This window comes from Zootoca vivipara, chromosome 16 (assembly GCF_965207765.1).
Source record: "Zootoca vivipara chromosome 16, rZooViv2.hap1.1, whole genome shotgun sequence".
Lineage (NCBI taxonomy): Eukaryota > Metazoa > Chordata > Lepidosauria > Squamata > Lacertidae > Zootoca > Zootoca vivipara.
The window spans coordinates 31,982,952-32,003,184 of NC_142599.1; the positions used below are offsets into that span (position 1 = coordinate 31,982,952).

Consider the following 20,233-nt stretch of genomic DNA (forward strand, 5'->3'; position numbering starts at 1 on the left):
CTTACTATCAATGTGGGTGGTGCCAGGGGAGGAGGAGGCAAGCACCCCCCAACAAGAAGCTCACCCCCAACTCCTTCCCCCACTGCTGAGCTCCTGTCAGCGTAACATAAATTGATATTTTTTTCCTTTCACAGAGTTTAACATGTGGGACACAACTCACCCTACTAGAGATAAACTTTGCCCCTTCTCTTCCCACTCACGCTAGTCCCCCCCCCCGTTGCCACCACTGCACATCAGGCAGGGCTCCAGTACTTGTGTAGCAGCTGCGTGACAGGCTGAACTCCAACAGATGCAGCTACAAAAGCAAGACAGGAGTGGAGCCAGCCGTGCCAGGACCCTGTACTGTTTGCAGCACCAGCACCCACCCACCGACCCCTTTTATGATTCCACCCAGCCCTCATTTTTGCTCCCCCACTTTCCGTACTGGCTCCTAACCTCCCTCACCTCACCTTGTGCCCCCCCCTCGGCTTTTCTTGCCTCCGCCCTGAGGACGCCAGCTGTGCCTGCCAAATCCTTCATGCCCTCGAGGCCAAAGTACAAATTTCACGTAGCCTTATCAGAATCCAGATCCTTTTCTCTCTCTCTCTCCCCCCAGAGACACAACCGGCAGTGGGGAGGCAAACAAGAAGTCCGGCAGCGAGTGACAGCCCTGTGGGGAGACCGTCACCATCAACCCTCCCAGCTGCCCCACCCCGTTTGCACCCACTCACACACACACACACACACACGCTGCTGGAAACTCAACTGGTAAGCCCAACTTTATGGGGTGGATTTTGGGGGGGGGGAGTGGGGTGGCCTTGGAAGAGTGGGGGAAGGCATGGTGAGGAAGAAGAGCAGGACAGGGGGGGACCTAGGAAAGGTCAGAGATCAGAAAAGCTGCTTCTCTCCAAAGCCCCCCTTTCTCAGTACTGTACACAAAAGGTATATACCAAAAGTAGGGAAGGAAGGCCGTCTGTTTGGGGAAGAATGGGCAGAATGAACCAGGACTGCAAATGGGGTTTGTCTTTTTATTGCTTTCTTCTTTGCAGCTCTTTGTTTTTTCTCCTCCAGCTGAGCCAGACACTCAGGAGAGAGTTGCTTTCTTCTCTTGACCTTTCCTTTCCTTCTCTCTCTCTCTCTCTCTCTCTCCCCCCCCCCCCCGTTCTTTTTCCTTTCCAGGTTGCGTAACGGCTGCCCTTTTATCTACACCCAAAGGCGCAGGCGCTTCGAAGGAGCTGGATGTGACATTCGCACAGGTGGTAAACTCAAGGTGCCTTAATTCAGATTTATGAGGCACTTGGGGCAGCCACCCCACCCCCCAGCTGCCCCAAAGAGGTGTCACTCGATTCCCACTTTTTGGGCCGCCGCTTACAGGCCTGAGAGGCTTATATGCCCCCTGCCAAGCTCCCTGAGCCTCGGAACAACCCCCAGGCCACGCCTCCTCTTCCTGAGGCCACACCCCTCACCTGCCCTGCTCCACACCCTCCATAGTGTTTTCGCCTGGCTGCCATGTCTCCTTGAACTCCGGTAATGCCCCTTTTCTTGCTTTGAAGTAGGAGAGCACCCTTAACAAACTACAGTTCCTAGGATTCTTTGGGATTAAGTCACAGAACATGGATTTTAGAAGTGGAGTGGTAGTGCTTTAAATGTATGGTGTAGATATGGCCAAATTGACAAATTTAGGACGATGCCAGGTCTCTTATGGAGCCTGAACACTGCAGAGCCGTGTTTGACGAATAAAGAGGGGCATTCAAGAATTCAGAGTTGGCCACATCCGGCCAAAAACCAGGGGCAGCTGGATTGCATGCCAGGCCAGCCTCAGCAACCGGCATCAACTAGGGAAAACCCCCTTAGTGTCCCTATTTTCCAGGGACGTCCCTGATTTGGAGAAGCCATCCCAGTTTCTGATTTGATCCCAGAATGTCCCACTTTTCCTTGGGATGTCTCTATTTTCACTACAGAAATGTTGGAGGGTATGGAGTTATCCGACCCACCCCGAGCCATCTGAAGGCAATCCTGCATAGGGAAGGTTTATTTTTATTTTTATAATGTTTAATGTTTTATTATAGGTTGGAAGCTGCCCAGAGTGGCTGGGGCAACCCAGTAAGATGTGTGGGGTATAAATAGCAAGATTATCATTATGGAATGGGACGTCAGATTGACCACCCGTGCCTGTTCTGAGCCCACCTTTTTTAAAAAAACCAAACCTCTGCATGGCACTCTGAGCAGAACTGTCTGGATGGTCTAGTCTAGCCACCATTTTAATGTCCCACAGGGCATTGTGGGAAATTAAAATGGTTGGCAGACCCATCGACAGAAGGTGGGCTTCAGTAGAGGGCGCTATGCCCAGGGCAAACCCTCTGAAACCTTAGTGAAATGTGGGCATAGGGTTGTTTGGAATTTCAGCCTCAGGCACTGATGTGTCATAGGCCGGTGGGCCTGCCTGTTACCGATTTTCCTCCCTTCACACCATCGCCAGGACCGCAGCTCACATGGCAACGGTGCGTGGGGTCGCCGCGCAGTGCCCCTCCGACGGCGAGAGCAGCTGCAGCGGAGGCAGCCCAGCCCCCACGGCCTCCAGTCGCAGCGACACAGACCTTGACAGGGAGGAGAAAACTTGCGCCGTGTGCGGGGACCGGGCCACAGGCTACCATTTCCACGTCATGACCTGCGAAGGCTGCAAGGGTTTCTTTCGGTACAGTTCCCCGTCTCTATTTCTACTCCCCCCACACACACTTCTGTAAGCCTATTTCTGAAAATGATCCAGGGGGCATCTTCCCAGCATGCAAAGACTCAATGTTTGGATTCCCCCCGCCTTTCTCACGATTGAAGTTAGTATGCTTAGAGAGACATTAAAAGGTAAAGGTAAAGGGACCCCTGACCATTAGGTCCAGTTGCGGACGACTCTGGGGTTGCAGCACTCATCTTGCTTTACTGGCCGAGGGAGCCGGTGTACTGCTTCTGGGTCATGTGGCCAGCATGACTAAGCCGCTTCTGGCAAACCAGAGCAGCGCATGGAAACACTGTTTACCTTCCTGCTGGAGCGGTAACTATTTATCTACTTGCACTTTGAGGGGCTTTTGAAATGCTATGTGTGGGCAGGAGCTGGGACCGAGCAACGGGAGCTCACCCCGTCGCGGGGATTCGAACCGCTGACCTGATTGGCAAGCCCTAGGCTCTGTGGTTTAACCCACAGCGCCACCCACGTCCCCACATTAGAGAGACATTAGAGAGACTTTTTGCGTCCCCCCCATTAGAGAGACTTTTTGTGTGCCGTCGTCACTAACGTGTGGCATTTATAGGCACACTTAGTCTATGTATTTTTATACACATTAGGTGGCTGCAGAAGTCAGAGAAATGCCAGGCTGCGACTGTGAGGCAATTCCCGTTCCCGCCCCCTTGTCTTCCAGGCGGACCGTCATCAAGGGCATCCAGTTCACCTGCCCCTTCACCCGCAGCTGCACCATCACCAAGGCCAAGAGGCGGCAGTGCCAGGCATGTCGCTACCAGAAATGCCTCGTCGTGGGCATGAGGAAAGACAGTAAGTGTGCTTGGCCAGTGTTCTTCCTTGCTTGGATAATGCCTCTTGGATAATGGTGTTGTCTCGAGTGAATCTCCACCCTACCCAGTCTCTCCCACTTCCTCATTCGTCATTTCTATGGCTGCCGCTAAGTGTCTTCGAGCTTTTTGCTTTCCTACTTTTAAGGCTCGCCGGGTTCTGGGAGACGGAGGGTTCTGAGTAATTATTATTATTATTATTGTTATTATTATTATTTCAAAATCATGTGGAACTCTGGGGAACTGAACTTAAGATTGTAAAGACAAGAAACTGAGAGAAACTGAAATTGACACATTCACCCAACCCTACTTACATCCTATGGCCTAAACAAGTTCAGCTGTGGTGGATTTGAATCTTCCTACCAGATCCCATTTGTGATACCCATCCTCCATATATTTGCCTATCAATAGCTATTAGCATTAACGAAGCTGTCTGGTCAAACACAAAAGTCATACTAGACCTGGAAGGGGTTGGGGGGAAGAAACAGACTATGGCTTCTGCCCTCATGCCCTGGCTTGTGGAGTTCCTTTTAGTTCCTATTACTATATGACCCAGGAAGCCTCTCTCTCTTTCCCCACCCCCCAATTCTTTCGGCCTGGTCCTTTTGTCTTCCACTTAACTGCATTTGACAAGAGAGGTTCTCCTTAAAGGTCCCTGCGTTCTGCAGGAGAGTTTCTCTTTGAAGTCTCCCAAAAATATCAGGTGTCTGCTCCAAGCAGGGCTGCCCCCATTTGTGGGACACTATCCCATATAGCAGGTTTCCTCAACCTCGGCCCTCCAGATGTTTCTTGCCTACAACTCCCATGATCCCTAGCTAGCAGGACCAGTGGTCAGGGATGCTGGGAATTGTAGTCTCAAAACATCTGGAGGGCCGAGGTTGAGGAAGCCTGCCATATAGAGATATGACAGGCAGACACTACCTGCACATTCAGGAAACAGCTGAATGCATGTTTGTTTTGATAGGCTTTTTCCAGCCTTAGGGGTTCATTTTGTATAGTTTTTAAACTCATCCTTAGTTGCTGTTGTCAATGTTCTGCTTTTAAAGCTGTTTCCAGCTTTTTTTAATGGCACGTTTGCAAATCGCCTTGTAAAAGGCGGTTCATAACTTAATAAATAATAGTATAAAGAGACGCCTGCTAGATCAGATTCCCAGCAGCTGGTAATCAGAGGCATAATGCCTCTGACAGTGGACGTAAAATATAACCGTCGGGGCTGGTCACATTGGTAGCCTTGTCCTCTGTGAATTTGTCCAATCCTCTTTTAAAGCTGTCCAACCTAGTGGCCGTCGCTTCCTCTTGTGGGAGCAGCTGCCACAGTTTGGCTCTGCACTATGCAAAGGACTACAGTGCTACATTGGTTCTCGAACGCAATCCGTTCCGGAGGTCCGTTAGACTTCCGAAACGTTCAAAAACCAATGTGCGACTTCCGATTGGTCGCAGGAACTTCCTGCACTCAAGCGGAAGCCGCGTCAGATGTTCGGCTTCTGAAAATCATTAGAAAACCAGAACACTTACTTCCGGGTTTTCAGCGTCCGGGAGCCGATTTATTTATTAACTAAGCCATTCGAGAACCAAGGTTCCACCGTACTTTCTTTTCCTGTCCCCAATCTTCCAACATTCGGGCTTCATAGGTTGTCCCTGAGTTTAAATATTATGAGAGAGACCTCTCTATCCATTCCCCCCATCCCACCAGGCGTCGTTTCACATGCCCCATGTCATGCCTGCTCTTCCTTGCCTTTTCTTGAAACTAAAAAGTCCCCAAATGTTGTAATGTTTCGCCACACAGGAGTTACTCCGGCCCCTTGTTGATTATTTTGGTGGTCCTTTTGGGAAACTTTCCCCAGCTCTATAATGATAGCAGGGACGCGGGTGGCGCTGTGGGTTAAACCGCAGAGGCTAGGGCTTGCCGATCAGAAGGTTGACACTTCGAATCCCTGCGACGGGGTGAGCTCCCGTTGCTCGGTCCCAGCTCCTGCCCACCTAGCAGTTCGAAAGTACGTCAAAGTGCAAGTAGATAAATAGGGACCGCTCCGGCCCGGGGAAGGTAAACGGCGTTTCCGCACACTGCTCTGGTTCGCCAGAAGCAGCTTAGTCATGACCTGGAAACTGTACGCCAGCTCCCTCGGCCAATAAAGTGAGATGAGCACCGCAACCCCAGAGTCATCCGCGACTGGACCTAACTGTCAGGGGTCCCTTTACCTTTAATGATAGCAACAACATTCAGACACACACACACACACACACACACACACACACACACACACACACACGTAAACAGCACAAGATGAGCACTCTCAAAGGATCTTTCGGTGTTATCCTGAGCAGAAGAAGCCTTCAGCTTCTTTGCTTCTGCAAAGCCATCCTCAGAAAAGAAGAAGGATTGGAAGCAGCTGTAGGGTTGTGCGGAGAGGGAGGAGGGAGGAGGAGGAGGAGGCTGTTAGCAAAGCCGCATCCTCTCTCCAGGGAACTATACACTGCGCTGGAAAGCTGGGTGGATTTGAGGCCGCCCAGCCAGCTTTTCCTCTGCATCGACTGGCCCAAAGGGTCAGATTTCATTAAAAGAAACTGCCAGAGAGGAGCAAGAATAGAGTCATCTCCCTCCTCCAGCTGCAGAAGCCAGACACTTAAAAGGGGGAAAAAAGATCTCCCTCTCAGAGCAGGCTGGCAGCAGAGCCAAACCAATAAAACAAACAAACCGGGCCTCTGCCTGAGCACAGATTAATCTGATGGGGGCAGTGGGGTGGGGTGAGGTAGGTGTGTGGGCAGACAGTAATCTGGTCCAGGATGAATCCTGCTGCACACCCCAGGGCTTTGTGGAGAGAGGAAGGCGAGAGCGGAGCATCAGCGCTGTTTGAGAGACTGTCAGAAGGTGATGCATTGCAGTCTCCTTACACAAGAGGCTGTTCCGTGCTGCAGTCGGACTGTGATGTAGCCGTGTTGTTGTTGTTGTGCGTGTGTGTTTTAAGAAAAGAAAAGAAATACCGCCTCGATCTGCCCGCAAACAGCTTCGAATCGCACCTGACCCTCTCTGCAGAATTCCATTAAGGAGCTTCTAGCAAGAGGCAACCCTGTAAAGTGAATCGAGAAAGGGGGGGGGGAAGTGTTGCAAATCAATTGGGGTTTCTCTCTGCAGAATCTTAAGCAAGTTCAGCTGGACACCGACAGTGGGGGAAGGAAGAAAGAAAGAAAGAAAGAAAGCAGCGTTGCAAAGAGGCCGATGCAGTGGCAAAACCTTTCTGACAGTGTTGTGCCCTGCCTGCCACAGGCAGCTGACCCACCAAGATGATGCAACAGGGCTTAATTTGGACAGTGGCGAAGCCCATGGGGGTTAGAACCTGGTTTCAAGAGCCACAACTTAGCCATGGAATGTGTGTTATTACACACTCTCCATTATTATTAATATTAAGAGTTGGCATGGTGCCACAGTTAGGAGCTGAGGTAGGGAACCACCGGCCAGGGGCAAATTGTGGCCCTCCAGGGCTCTCTGTCTGGCCCTTGGGATGCTCCCAGACTACACACTTAATCACAGGAAGCCATTAGAGTAGTCCCCAAAGTGTGTATAGGAATGCATTTTACTAGGGAACTTTGAAAAAAAAAAGTATATAGGGCAAAAATCCATATAAACATGTGTCTGTTAGGAGAAATTTGCGCTAAAATGCTGGTGAATTTTCCTGAGGACTTGACAAAAATCCACACACTGCTGTGGAAATGTGGAGAACTGTCCTTGAGACTGGGAAAAATGAGAAGCTGAGAGGAACTAAATGCATCCCGCTCTCTCAGGGATGGAAGGACCAGTTCATCCCGATTCTCTCTGTTTTCTCATCTTTCCCGTTTTAAATTCAGTTTGCCGCATTTTGCAGCAATTTGTGGGGTTTGTTTAAATCCTCATGAATATTCACCAGCCTTTTAGTGCAAATGTCTCCCAACGAGCACGTATTTATATGGAGTTTTGATTAACATGCACATCTTTGCGAGCAATTCCCCCTAATATAATGCTTTTGTGCGTGTGCCGTTTTCACCAATATGTTCGTGCCTCCTTTCACCTAATAGATCTGGGGGTTTTTTTGGTTGACAACCTGCATAGTAAAATTCAGTAAAATAGTAAAAATCAGGGAAATGTGAATTTCGGAGGATGGCTGTGTTATGGTCCGTTCGGAAAGTGTAGATTGGAAAGATTTGGCTTCAGAGGAGACGTGAATCTAATCCCTCCCTCACCCCTATACCCACCCTTAGTGGTGGGGAGTTTGGTTTATCAGGTCCCTGGTAGTTCCCTGCCCCCCCCCCGTCCGCACTCAGCTTGGATCTGCACAAGCTTCTCCTTTGAGCACTGCTTCCTTATCATTTCTATTACAAAATTGGAGTTCTTGTTAATATACACACAAATAAGAATCAGAACAAGGACTCAGGCCACCATTACCGTTCAATAATAAGAATCCCTATTAACAAACCAACAGTGAACATAAAAAGCGAAAATACATACAATTTATGTGACAAACTTAATGTTTCAGGCATCCCCAAACTTCGGCCCTCCAGAGGTTTTGGACTACAATTCCCATCATCCCTGACCACTGGTCCTGTTAGCTAGGGATCATGGGAGTTGTAGGCCTAAACATCTGGAGGGCCGCAATTTGGGGATGCCTGCTTTAAATAGTCTTCGCAAACTGAAAGTTTTTCAATATAATTTCTCAATTCAATAGTATCTAATTGCATTGTACAGGTTCCAGTTCCATAAGGAGTCTTTTGACATGAAATATCGAATACTGTGTTGATATTTCACGTCAAAAGACTCCTTATGGAACTGGAACCTGTACAATTCAATTAGATACTATTGAATTGAGAAATTATATTGAAAAACTTTCAGTTTGCGAAGACTATTTAAACATTAAGTTTGTCACATAAATTGTATGCATTTTCGCTTTTTATGTCCACTGTTGGTTTGTTAATAGGGATTATTCTTATTATTGAATGGTAATGATGGCCTGAGTTCTTGTTCTGATTCTTATTGGTGTCTTTTTCGTTTCTGACACAGTGATAATGTCAGAGGAAGCTTTGCATGTGCGGCGTGCGCTGAGGCGGCAGAAGAAGCACCAAGAACAGAGTCCAGCCTCAATTGAGCCACCTGAGGAAACCGGCCTCACAGCGGAGCAGGAACAGTTGATTGAAATCCTCACCGAAGCCCACAAGAAAACCTTTGACTCCAGCTTCTCTCAGTTCAACCACTACCAGGTGAGCTTTGCAGGAGTTCCAGACGGTTTGTTTCAGGAATGAGGGGGGAGGAACACCCTGTGCCCCCTCCCCAGGTGCTGTTGTTGGACTCCAGCTCCCAGCAGCCAGTCTGGCCAATGGTCAGGGGTGATGGGAATTGGAGCTCAGCATTCCTTAGAAAGGGGTCCCTCATCCCTGAATTGATTCATGTACCAGGAGAGACCTACACAATGTTTTGCAGGTGTTGCTGGAAAGAAAATATCACACCGGTCCTAAAATATCTACATTGGCTCCTAGTATGCTTCTGAGGACAATTCAAAGTGTAGGTGCTGACTTTTAAAGCCTTAAAACAGCCCAGTATATCTGAAGGAGCATCTCCACCCCCATCGCTCAGCCCAGACACTGAGGTCCAGCTCCAAGGGCCTTCTGGTGGTTCCCTCACCATGAGAAGTGTACAGGGAGCCAGGCAGAGGGCCCATAGCTGCCAAGTTTTCCCTTTTCTCACAAGGAAGCCTATTCAGCATAAGGGAATTTCCCTTAAAAAAAGGGATAACTTGGCAGCTATGAGAGGGCCTTCTCAGTAGTGGCGCCCGCCCTGTGGAACGCCCTCCCATCAGATGTCGAGGAGATAAAGAACTACACATGGGCGTAGGCAGGGGGGGCAGGAGGGGGCAGCTGCCCCCCCTAGAAGCAAAAAATTAATGTATTTTACAGACCATAACCAGCACTTTTCCCCTCCAAAAACTGAAGTGGAAAGGGCTTTGCTTTAGCAAGAGCAGCTAAGTCTCCGCTTGCTGGGGGGGGAGGGGACACAGCTGTAACAAAAACACATCAAATAAATAAAGCAAAGTGGCTACCAGTAGTTAAGCAGTTAAGACAATGGAGCATATATCCCCAGGCAAGATTCGATAGCTGACCATTTCACCCTATTGTTCTTAAGTGGGAGTTGTTAATGAGCATTCAGGAGCATTAAGAGTTCTATTGGCGATTTTTTTAAAAAAAATTAAATACCTTTATTTCGTATTTTATAGTTACAAACGAGATCATAAAACATAAACCATAAATCATAAATTATATATCAAAGTTACATAACAAAATCGTAAAACATAAATCAATGAGATAGGAGAAAGGTAGAAGAAGAAAAAAAGAGAGGAGAGGAAAAAAAAAGAAGGAAAAAAAAGAGAAAGAAAAAAAAAGAATATAGCATATATATATACTCCCATGCATATGTAATATGTATGCATACACATGTACATATACATACCAGGTAAAAAACAACACATACATAAACATAGAAATATAGTACAGATTAAAAAAAAGGGGGGGGAAGCATTTCCTATTGTTTGAACATCGCTTCCCTTTGTCAGTTCTTCCTTATCCTGCTTTATCTCTGTCCCCACATTATCTACCAAATTGACATTTCCTCCATTTATTATCCATTTGTTATTCATCCTATATGTATTTTACTCAAAGCATATCACCAAACTTGTATTTATCTTTTCTTTTTTTAAATACTCTTCAACATATTTCCATTCTGCTTTACTTTTCTGTATCGGGATATCTCTAATTGCTGCTGTCATCTTTGCCAAGTTCATAAATTCCACTAATTTTACTTGCCATTCACCAATTGTTGGTACTTTCTCTACTTTCCAGTTCTTTGCTATAAGGAGGCGAGCTGCAGCGCATGCATATAATAATATATTTTTCCTATCGTTAGGGAAATTATCTGGCACCATACTCAATAACATTATCTCTGGTTAAGTTCTATTGGCGATTTAATGAGGGTGCAGACTCAGAGGATTCAATTTGACTAAGGTGGCTCTGCAAGGCTAAAAGGAAGTGAATAAGAAAGGGGGGGCTGTAGCTTTGACAGACACAGTGATGTTTATAAAAAGCAGTGGTGTTCCTGTCTGCCCCTCCTCCTGCATCTGTATACTGTAAATCAGGGGTAGCCACCTCCCAAGAGACTCTGATCTACTCACAGAGTTTAAAACTGGGGGTGATCTACCCCCTTTTGGGGGGTTCAGGTCAAAGCTGTTGAGTTTTTTTAAGGAAGGGAAGCCCTGTTTTGGGGGGTTTAGGTCAAACTTGTTGAGCTTCTTTTAGGAGGGAGGGAGGCCCATTTTTTGTTTAGGGCTTCAGGTCATAGTTCAACTTTTTTTAGGGAGGAGGAAAATTTTGAGTGAGCTTTTTTTTAGGGATGCCAGTGACCTACCAGTGATCTACCACAGACATCCAGTGATCTACTGGTAGATCACAATCTACCTGTTGGACGTGCCTGCTGTAAATCAAGCAGAGAGAAAGCTGCTTACAAGGCTTCTGTACATGCAGAGTTCCAGCATCACAGCGTCACCCAGAGGCACCCACAAATATGAGTTATCCCTCTCTCTATTTCTTCCTTCCTTCCCTCCCTCTTCCATCCTTAATAAAATACGGGGGGGGGGCAGATAAGCCCCACATAGAAAGCCCATCAACATGGGGGGATGACTCTTTCAAATACTGTACGGTATTTACCAGTAATTGGGGGGGGGAGGCACCTAGGCCTCTAGGAGTTGGCTGCTATGCCTAGGAGTAGGACAATTCAAGAAAGCAGAATGATGCATATTCTATGGTAATATATCAATAGAATCATAGAATTGTAGTCGGAAGGGACCACAAGGGTCATCTAGTCCAACCCCCTGCAATGCAGGAATTTTTTCCTAAGGTGGGGCTTGAACCATGGTTGAAATATTATGCTGATATGCAGCAACGCCTCGGAGCCGTCGTGGCTGCGGCCGTGCCTTGCCTCGCCCACCCTGCCACCCCCTCTCGCCTGCTCGACCCTCCCGTCCTCTCCAGCCAAGCAGGGTAGCCGCCAACGCTGCCAGCCCCAGAAGCACAAGGTGGCCGCCGCCGCCACCACCACGATGTCATCAGGCGCGCTGGCCCTGTAGCCCCGCCCACATTCCCACTTCGTGGCCCCTCCCCTCCCGTGCCTTGGCCCCACCCCTGAACGACCATGGCTTCCCCCCCCCCCTAGTTTTGATCCTGGCTACGCCCCTGGAACTACACAACTTTTAGAAGACATCTGAAGGCAGCCCTGTATAGGGAAGTTTTGATCTTTTACTGTGGTTTCATAATTGTTGGAAGCCGCCCAGAGCGGTGGGGGGCAACCCAGTCAGATGGGTGGCATTAAATAAATAAACAAATATACCAATGACGATCCTTAACTCGCTGCGATTGATCAGGCGAATGGCTGCCTTACAGGCCGGCTTGACCAATTTCCATGCATTTCTCATGAGGACTAGATGCTTAGGATCAGAAGTTGGTGGGAGAAAGAAAGGAGGCTGAGATGGTCTTGGGGTTCAACGAAAGGAGATTTATTGTGAGCCCCACTTAACCAGCATCTCCCCTCCAGCCAGCGGTGCGTCTCTCCATCCACAGCCAGAGATCTCAGAGCCCCCAGGATGCGTCTGTCCCCCCCATGTGCCCCTACAGTCCTCAAGACCACATGGAGAGCTTCCCGGAAGAGGTCCTCCCCGATGTGTTCAACCTCTTGCCGCTCTTTGCCGACATCAGCACCTTCATGATCCAGCAAGTGATCCAGTTTGCCAAGGCCATACCGTCTTTTAGGTGAGTGCCTCACTGTGAAGAAAAGGGTCTGTATTCACCCTCCTGCATCCTCCAGAAGTCAACATGTGACTACTAATGGGGAACTCTGATCTAAATTAAGGAAGCTTCCAGACTGTTGCTATTTTCGTGCAGGAGATTCAATCACATACGGACATATTTAGGTCATATGATTAAAGCCTCTCCCGTGCATCAGACCTGCTTCCTCCCCCGCCCCCAAACCCTCCCCTTTTTTGCGATAAGAAAAAGCATTGCGGAAACATGCTGGGAAGTGTGGGGAGGCAATTGCTTGACGCAATGTTGTCTGAACTCTCCACAAAGGTTGTGCAAACAGATCAAGGTGGGTGCTCAATAAACCAGTCACCCAGAGGTGACCTCTGTCCCGTATTGCCTGCTGATGACTCACAGGTGATGAATGCCGAAAGAGTGTGTGTGTGCGTAAGGCAACCAGAACCAGGTGCAAAATAGCCGCTCTGTGAACATGCTCAGTCCAAGTTACAAGAAAGGAGATTCCAACTAAATACTGTATCAGGAAGAACTTTCTGACAGTAAGAGCTGTTTGCCAGTGGAACGGACTCCCTCAAGAAGTGTTGGGCTCTCCTTCCTTGGAGGTTCTTGAGCAGAGGTTGGGTGGTCATCTGTCCTGGATGCTTTAGCTCAGATTCCTGCATGGCAGTGGGTTGGACTTAGATGACCCTCGGGGTCCCTTCCAACTCTACAATTCTTTCCAAAACAGTCTGCAGACCAAAACACAGCTGGCCTTTGAAATTTGCACTTCTCCAAGTTTTGCAACACAGTTCTCTGGCCAAGTCACATGTGTGAAAAGGCTGACTTTAAACGTTTAATAAATTGAGCATTAAAAAAAAAAATAGTGAATGCAACAGGCAAAAATACATTCTATTAGGGAAAATCGCTTTGCAAAATTAGGTATATGCGGCAAAATTGCATACAAATGTTTATATTAGGAGAAGTTGGCACTATTGTTATTTTTAAAATAAAATTGCAATACCGATGTGGAAATGTGGAGGATGTTGGAAAGATGAGAAATGGAGAGAAACCAGAATTGACAAATGAACCAATCTCTAAGTCAAGGGTGATTGAGTAATACTGTAGTTCAACAACATCTACAAGGTCACAAGCTTCCCACCTCAAGGCTAGGGATTGGTTCTGAAACTTTGAGCCTGTCTTACCACTTAACATGTTTTCCCCTCCCTCCCCCAACCAGAAGTTTGCCAATCGATGATCAAATCTCACTCCTCAAAGGCGCCACCCTGGAGATCTGTCAGATCCGGTTCAACACAGTCTTCAATGAGGAGACCAAAGCTTGGGAATGCGGCCAACATTGCTACACCATCCAAGATGGCGCCCTGAGTAAGTCTCTGGAAGTCTAGAGAGTCCCACAGCTGCCATGTGACTGGGAGCAGGACACCGTCCTAAGGCTCTCTCAGGCTCTCTCTGGCCAACCAGATCCCTAATGAAAGCCCACAAATGAGACCTGACTGGAAAACCGCTCTCCTCACTTGGGATTCCCCTCAGCTGGTATCCTGAGGCATGCCGCCTTCCAAGAGTGGAGACAGGACACAGTCGTTATGGCTAGTAGCCATTGATCGCTTCTTCCTCCATGAATATGTTCAATTGTTTTGCAAGGACATCCAAGTTGGTGGCTGTCACTGTGGGCCACGACTGGCCCAGCCCATTAGGCATTTTTAAAACTCCCACAAAACTTCCAAATAACAATTTCCTAGCCTCTTTGCTAATTGTACAAAGGAAAGCTGTCTTGTCTTGCAGTTTTTGTTTCCAGGCACTAGTACTTTCATAATAAATTTAGCATTCAGTCTGTACAATCCAGTTGTTAGCATTCCTAACCAACAGAATGTATGCAGCACAATTTATGGCTGCCGTGATTATGCTTCCTGGGCAGGGTTAGAGAAATTACCCTGGAAGCAGCAGTGTGGGTACATGAATTCAGGGAGAATTCACACGAGCTATTGTTTTTCGTTATGTTATGCATTTTTGTGTTTTTATATTGTAAACTTCCTTGCGATCCTCTGATGAAGGGCGGTCTAGAAATAATAATAATAATAATAATAATAATAATAATAATAATAATAATAATAATACGCTCCTGTTTTCTGAGGCAAATGATGCTAAGTGGGGAAAAGAGCCCTGTGGGGGGCGCTGGATTCTTTCCTGGGTTCTTTCACCCCTTGTCCTGACCTGGCCGCCTTCTGGAACCAATTTTGCTCATGGGGTTCATACAACCAATCTAGCAAGAGACCCATAATTGGATTATGTTGTGTGAATGCTCCCTCCTGTGGTCAGAGGGGAGTATTTAGCACAGCAGAGGCTCCTGGAGGGGCTAGACCTGTGACCTCAGATTGGTTCCTTCTTTTTCCTTGTTTTGGTTTTATTATTATTATTATTATTAAAGATTTTCTTGATTTACAAAAATATGTGCAATGTCTCTCATAACATTTTACAAATCAGTTTCCTTTGTTGAGACACTGGGAAGAAAAGGGGGAAAGAGGTAGACGGGGAAAGATGGGTGGGGGTGGGTGACGATGTTTCTATTTTACTTAATATATGTGGGGTTTTTTTTTGTCAGAATTGGCCTTACTAAACATCTTCCAAAACAATAATGCCCACTTACACCACAAAGAACTCATAACCCACTTACTCTCAGCAGCCAGAAACACCATAACCAGACACTGGAAAGACCTGTCAGGAGTAAGCATGGACCAATGGTACCAGATAGTATGGGAAGCAGCCTTACTAGAAAAATTAACCAATACTGTAAGCTGAAACTGACATGGGGACAAATAGAAGAAGACGGCTTCACCTCGGTATGGCTCCCCTTTATCACATACACAGCCCAACAAGACAATGACAAAAATCCACCAACAGCATACAAATCAGTATGGCTGTTGTTGTTTAGTTGTGTCCGACTCTTCGTGACCCCATGGACCAGAGCACGCCAGGCACTCCTGTCTTGCACTGCCTCCCGCAGTTTGGTCAGACTCATGTTCGTAGCTTCGAGAACACTGTCCAACCATCTCGTCCTCTGCCGCCCCCTTCTCCTTGTGCCCTCCATCTTTCCCAACATCAGGGTCCTTTCCAGGGAGTCTTCTCTTCTCATGAGGTGGCCAAAGTATTGGAGCCTCAGCTTCAGGATCTGTCCTTCTAGTGAGTACTCAGCACTCACTCAATATGGCTAACCTGATCCAAAACACCCACCCACCCCACTCACACACGAAACAAAGACCACCACAGCCAACCACAAATAATCAACCACACCCTAGGCCAACCCCAACATCTCTCACCACCAAAGATTGGTTCCTTCTGTGGGCAATTTGTTCCACTACAGTACATGTCGTAAGCACCACAGGCCCACAATAGACAGAGACCCACTTTATCAACCACCCTGTCTTCTCCTCCAGCTGGATTCCAGCAGATCTACCTGGAGCCACTGCTGAAGTTCCACATCAGCTTGAAGAAGCTGAGGCTACACGAGGCTGAATACGTTCTGCTCCAAGCCCTGGTGTTGTTCTACCCGGGTAAGTCGTCCGCATCCCAGTAGCAACACGTTGCACCATCGCCACCCTTTCTGAAAGGCAGGAGGTCCCCACACCTGCTCAGTTAGAGCATTGGACTAAGACCTGGCAGACCAGGGTTCAAATCCCCACTCAGCCAGGAAGCTCACCGGGTGACCTAGTCGCAGCCTCTCAGCCTGGCCTACCTCACAGGGTTGTTCAGAGGACAACACGGAGATAGAACCATATACGCCACCTTGAGCTTGTTGGAAGGAGAGGTGGAATAAAAATGCCTTATAAGTGTGCTTATAAATAATTTTTTTTTGTTAATCGCAGCATCATACAGGCAACAGCCAGTCGATGCACGTCCCATTGGTGCGTGACCACACGGGCATTGCGCCAAACCTGGAAGTGACTTTTAAAATGGCAAAAACGAGCCCAGAAAGGGCAAAAAAGGCGCTTAGCAATCCTACAAGCCTTTGCAAGTGCAATCCCATGAGCCTTTGCACTGACCGTTGAGGAGAATTGGGAGTTTGAGGGAGGAAGTTGGGAGGGAGTGATGGTGGTGTTTGTATAGCATCCCAATGGTGTTCCCAATATACGTAATTTCAGTTATAATAATAATAATAATAATTTATTATTTATACCCCGCCCATCTGGCCGGGTTCCCCCAGCCACTCTGGGCGGCTTCCAAAAAAAACAGAAATTCTAAAATACAGAAATCCATCAAACATTAAAAGCTTCCCTAAACAGGGCTGCCTTGAGATGCCTTCTAAAGGTCTGGTAATTGTTCTCTTTGACCTCTAGTGGGAGGGCATTCCACAGGGTGGGTGCCACTACCGAGAAGGCCCTCTGCCTGGTTCCCTGTAACTTGGCTTCTCGTAATGAGGGAACCGCCAGAAGGCCCTCGGAGCTGGACCTCAGTGTCCGGGCAGAACGATGGGGGTGGAGACGCTCCTTCAGGTATACCGGACCGAGGCCGTTTAGGGCTTTAAAGGTCAACACCAACACTTTGAATTGTGCTCGGAAACGTACTGGGAGCCAATGTAGGTCTTTTAGGACCGGTGTTATGTGATCTCGGCGGCCGCTCCCAGTCACCAGTCTAGCTGCCGCATTCTGGATTAGTTGTAGTTTCCGGGTCACCTTCAAAGGTAGCCCCACGTAGAGCGCATTGCAGTAGTCCAAGCGAGAGATAACTAGAGCATGCACCACTCTGGAGAGACAGTCAGTGGGCAGGTAGGTAGTTAAACATGTGGTGCCTCGTAACGTAACCCCTTCGTAAATGGGGAGTGGCCTGTATCTATTATTCCCATGATTAACTGAATCTCAAAAGGGATCCAGAGAAAGCATGGATGAAGTGCCATTTGCTCATATATGTGTGTGTGTATACACACACACACACATCACACAGCACAGTATGTCGGCCTCGTTCTTTATTTTAAGAAGTCTGGCATTTCCAGACAAGCCCTCTGGGTGCATGCAGAGTTTATCTTCCTCAAGAGGGGGACGTTTTTCTATGTGCCTCTGAGCATGCACTAAGTAGCAAGCCATTTGGGTGGGTGGGTTGTTTTTTTGTTGGCCACTGCTCCTTTTGGGCAAGAGGAGAATTCTGCTCCCTTTGCCCCATTTCTCCTCTGCCTTGTCTCTCACTGCCCAAGCCTGCGACTTTGCAGACCACGTGGACGTCACACAGCGAGAGGTGATTGACCAGACCCAAGAGAAAATCGCTCTAACTTTAAAAAACTACATTGACCAGCGACATGCTCTGCCCGAAGGGAGGTGAGCAGGGAAAGTGCTTTGTGCATGGGTATGTGTGTGTGTGTGTGCTCTCTACAAGGGGGGGGGCTGTGGCCCTCCCGATGTTGCTTGGGGGGCTTCCAGATGGGCTCTTTATTTTGCAAATGTAACTGTTTTCATGCAACCGGTATGCAACTGGCCATACTCCCTGTTTTTTTAGGATGGCCATAGGTATTCTGCTGTAGTCAGTTTTCCACAGAACATTTCTGTTATGTATTTTCTGACCTGTCTCAACAGTTCCTGCTTTTCCACTTTCTCACAAACCCAACTTTCCAGCCCCTAGTTATCATGCTTCACAATGGGCAAAATGGAGGTTTGTGCTGTGTGTTTGTTTGTGCTGCAATTCCCAGAGTGGTTTACCAATCAATCCCTCTCCTCCGGGGACTCTGGGAACTGTAGCTCTGCGAGAGGAATAGGGGTCCCCGAACAACTCTCAGCACCATAGGAGCCAACTCCTAGGGGCCGAGGTCCCTTTGCCCCCCCCATAAAACATTTGAAGGGGCCGCCCACCCAAAGTTGGCGGGCGTTTCCATTCAAATGGTGTGTGTGCATCACGTTCTGTGATTTTGTAGGGCGGGGCTTACCTGGGCCCCTCCCCATATTTTATTCAAGTCGGCACCCCTGCTCAGCACAAACTACATTTCCCAGGATTCTTTTGAGGAAGCCATGATGTTTTAAAGTGGTATGATACTGCTTTAAACGTACAGCCTTACATCTTTTAAGATCCCTTAAGCAGCCTTTGCTGCCCCCAATGAATCCTGGGAACTGTGGCTTATTAAGGGTGCTGAGAATTGTTAGGAGACCCCCTATTCCCCTCACAGAGCTACAATTCCCAGAATTCCCTGGGGAGAGGAATGGATATTGTTAAATCCCTCTGGGAACTGTAGCTCTGTGAGGGGGTCTCCTGGACAACTCTCAGCGCCCTTAGCAAGTTACAGTCCCCAGGGTGATTTGGGGGGACGCCGGAGCTGTTTAAAGCAACATAACTTAAATGTGTGGTGCTGAGGCAAGGAGCCAATGGAAATTTGGTGTGTGTAATAGAGAGCATCAAACATCAGGACTGATGGCTGCCTTCTTCTCCCTTCCACTTCTCCAGGTTCCTCTACGCCAAACTTCTCCTGTTGCTGACAGAGCTGAGGACGCTGAAAGTCGAAAATACCCGGCAGATCCTCCATATCCACGACACCCAGGACCTCACCACCATGACGCCACTGCTTTCGGAAATTATCAGCTGAAAGCTTGCACCAGGAGAATGCTGCGTCTTTCATTCATGTTTTGCTTTAGGTGTAAAAAGGGACCTATGTCCTGGAAGACTGGATCCAGAAGTTTTCCAAGACTTCTCTCGAGATCCGGCAGTTTTAGGGATCTGCTTGAAAGTCAGGCATTGCTCCCTTCCGCTGCTACCCTGAGCAAAGGGCTGGTTACTTTTGCAGAACTGCAGTCTCTTCCCCCTCCATCTGCTGCAAACCCATATTCCCCCCCCCCAACAATCTAATCTTCCTTCCACAGCTAAGCCAATAGCAGCCAACCCTGTTCCTCCCATCCTCACCCCCAAGCTGATCCCGGCTTAGCCAAGCATCATCTGAGCCTCCTTGCAGCCAACCTTGTCTGATCCACTGATCCCCTCTAAGCTCCCCCTGCGCTGCCCCTCGAAGCCCTCTTTAGGCTTCCGAGATCATGAAAGCAAAGTCCGACTGCCAGGGCTCCCCACCCACCCCCAGACAGTGAGAATTTCAGGGCAGCTTTTGCATATCAAGCTGGTGTCCTGTGGGAGGAAAAGAGCTCTCCCCCCCCCCCAAAAAAAAGTGATGGCATATGTGTGCGCGCGTTTAATGTGTTTATTTACAGCTCGAGAAGGATTTCCAGGGGCACATCAGATGCAAGGCTAGGGCCAGAACAGAATCAGTACAGGCACAACGCAGCAGGCTTCAGAGTATGGAAAGCTATCTTGTCTCCCCCTACTCTGTTTTGACAGCACTTTAAAAATGAGGCAGTGCCATTTTTGCTGCAGCACACACTTTTCCAAGTGACTTTCGAGCAGGAAAACGTGATGATGTTGATGATGAGAATTTATTACTTATGCCCTGCCCATCGGACTGGGTTGCCCCAGTCACTCTGGGTGGCTTCCAACAGAATAAACACAACGAAACATCGGACATTAAAAACTTCCCAATACAGGGTTGCCTTCAGATGTCTTCTGAAAGTCGTATCATTATTTATCTCCTTGGCATCTGATGGGAGGGCGTTCCACAGGGTGGGCGCCATTATTGAGAAGTCCCTCTGCCTGCTTCCCTGTAACGTCACTTCTAGCAGTGAGGGAACTACCAGAAGGCCCTCAAGCTGGCCATAATTAGTTACTAATAGACAGCGTAAAAGAGGTTTCCAGCTAGCTCTTTGAGAGATTTCTTCAGGGGCAAGTGAAGTGAACTGCAGCTCAAAGGCTTGAAGCCTTAATAAAATTTGCTCCTAGTACACCTTTGAGGTCTCCTGCTTCTTTCCTTCATTCCTACGCTGAGCTCTTCCATCACCCCCAAGGAATTTTAACAGAACAGAAC

At 48.0% G+C, this 20,233-nt stretch overlaps 1 protein-coding gene across 5 annotated transcripts; it reads left to right on the forward strand.

The window, feature by feature from the left end:
* The first annotated feature begins 581 nt into the window (after nucleotides 1-581).
* NR1I3 (nuclear receptor subfamily 1 group I member 3) lies at nucleotides 582-20,152 on the forward strand. Of its 5 annotated transcripts, none has more exons than XM_035098288.3 (10): nucleotides 582-747; nucleotides 1,159-1,249; nucleotides 2,459-2,674; nucleotides 3,390-3,520; nucleotides 8,567-8,763; nucleotides 12,140-12,354; nucleotides 13,577-13,722; nucleotides 15,789-15,905; nucleotides 17,540-17,660; nucleotides 18,775-20,152. In XM_035098288.3, the coding sequence occupies exons 3-10, from the start codon at nucleotides 2,472-2,474 to the stop codon at nucleotides 18,911-18,913; spliced, it is 1,269 nt and encodes a 422-aa protein (XP_034954179.1). In that variant the 5' UTR covers nucleotides 582-747; nucleotides 1,159-1,249; nucleotides 2,459-2,471; the 3' UTR covers nucleotides 18,914-20,152. The 5 variants fall into 5 exon arrangements, with proteins under 5 accessions (XP_034954179.1, XP_034954182.1, XP_088515412.1 ...); XM_035098291.3 differs by having other exon boundaries at nucleotides 594-747; nucleotides 17,555-17,660; XM_088659286.1 differs by having other exon boundaries at nucleotides 594-747; nucleotides 13,580-13,722.
* Nucleotides 20,153-20,233: the final 81 nt, after the last annotated feature.

Bases quoted from the DNA above. Each gene is read 5' to 3' on its own strand.
- NR1I3 (XM_035098288.3), top strand. From the start codon at position 2,472: ATGGCAACGGTGCGTGGGGTCGCCGCGCAGTGCCCCTCCGACGGCGAG. The intron at 2,675-3,389 runs GTACAGTTCCCC...CTTGTCTTCCAG, and splicing joins GGCTGCAAGGGTTTCTTTCG to GCGGACCGTCATCAAGGGCA. The intron at 15,906-17,539 runs GTAAGTCGTCCG...TCACTGCCCAAG, and splicing joins CCTGGTGTTGTTCTACCCGG to CCTGCGACTTTGCAGACCAC.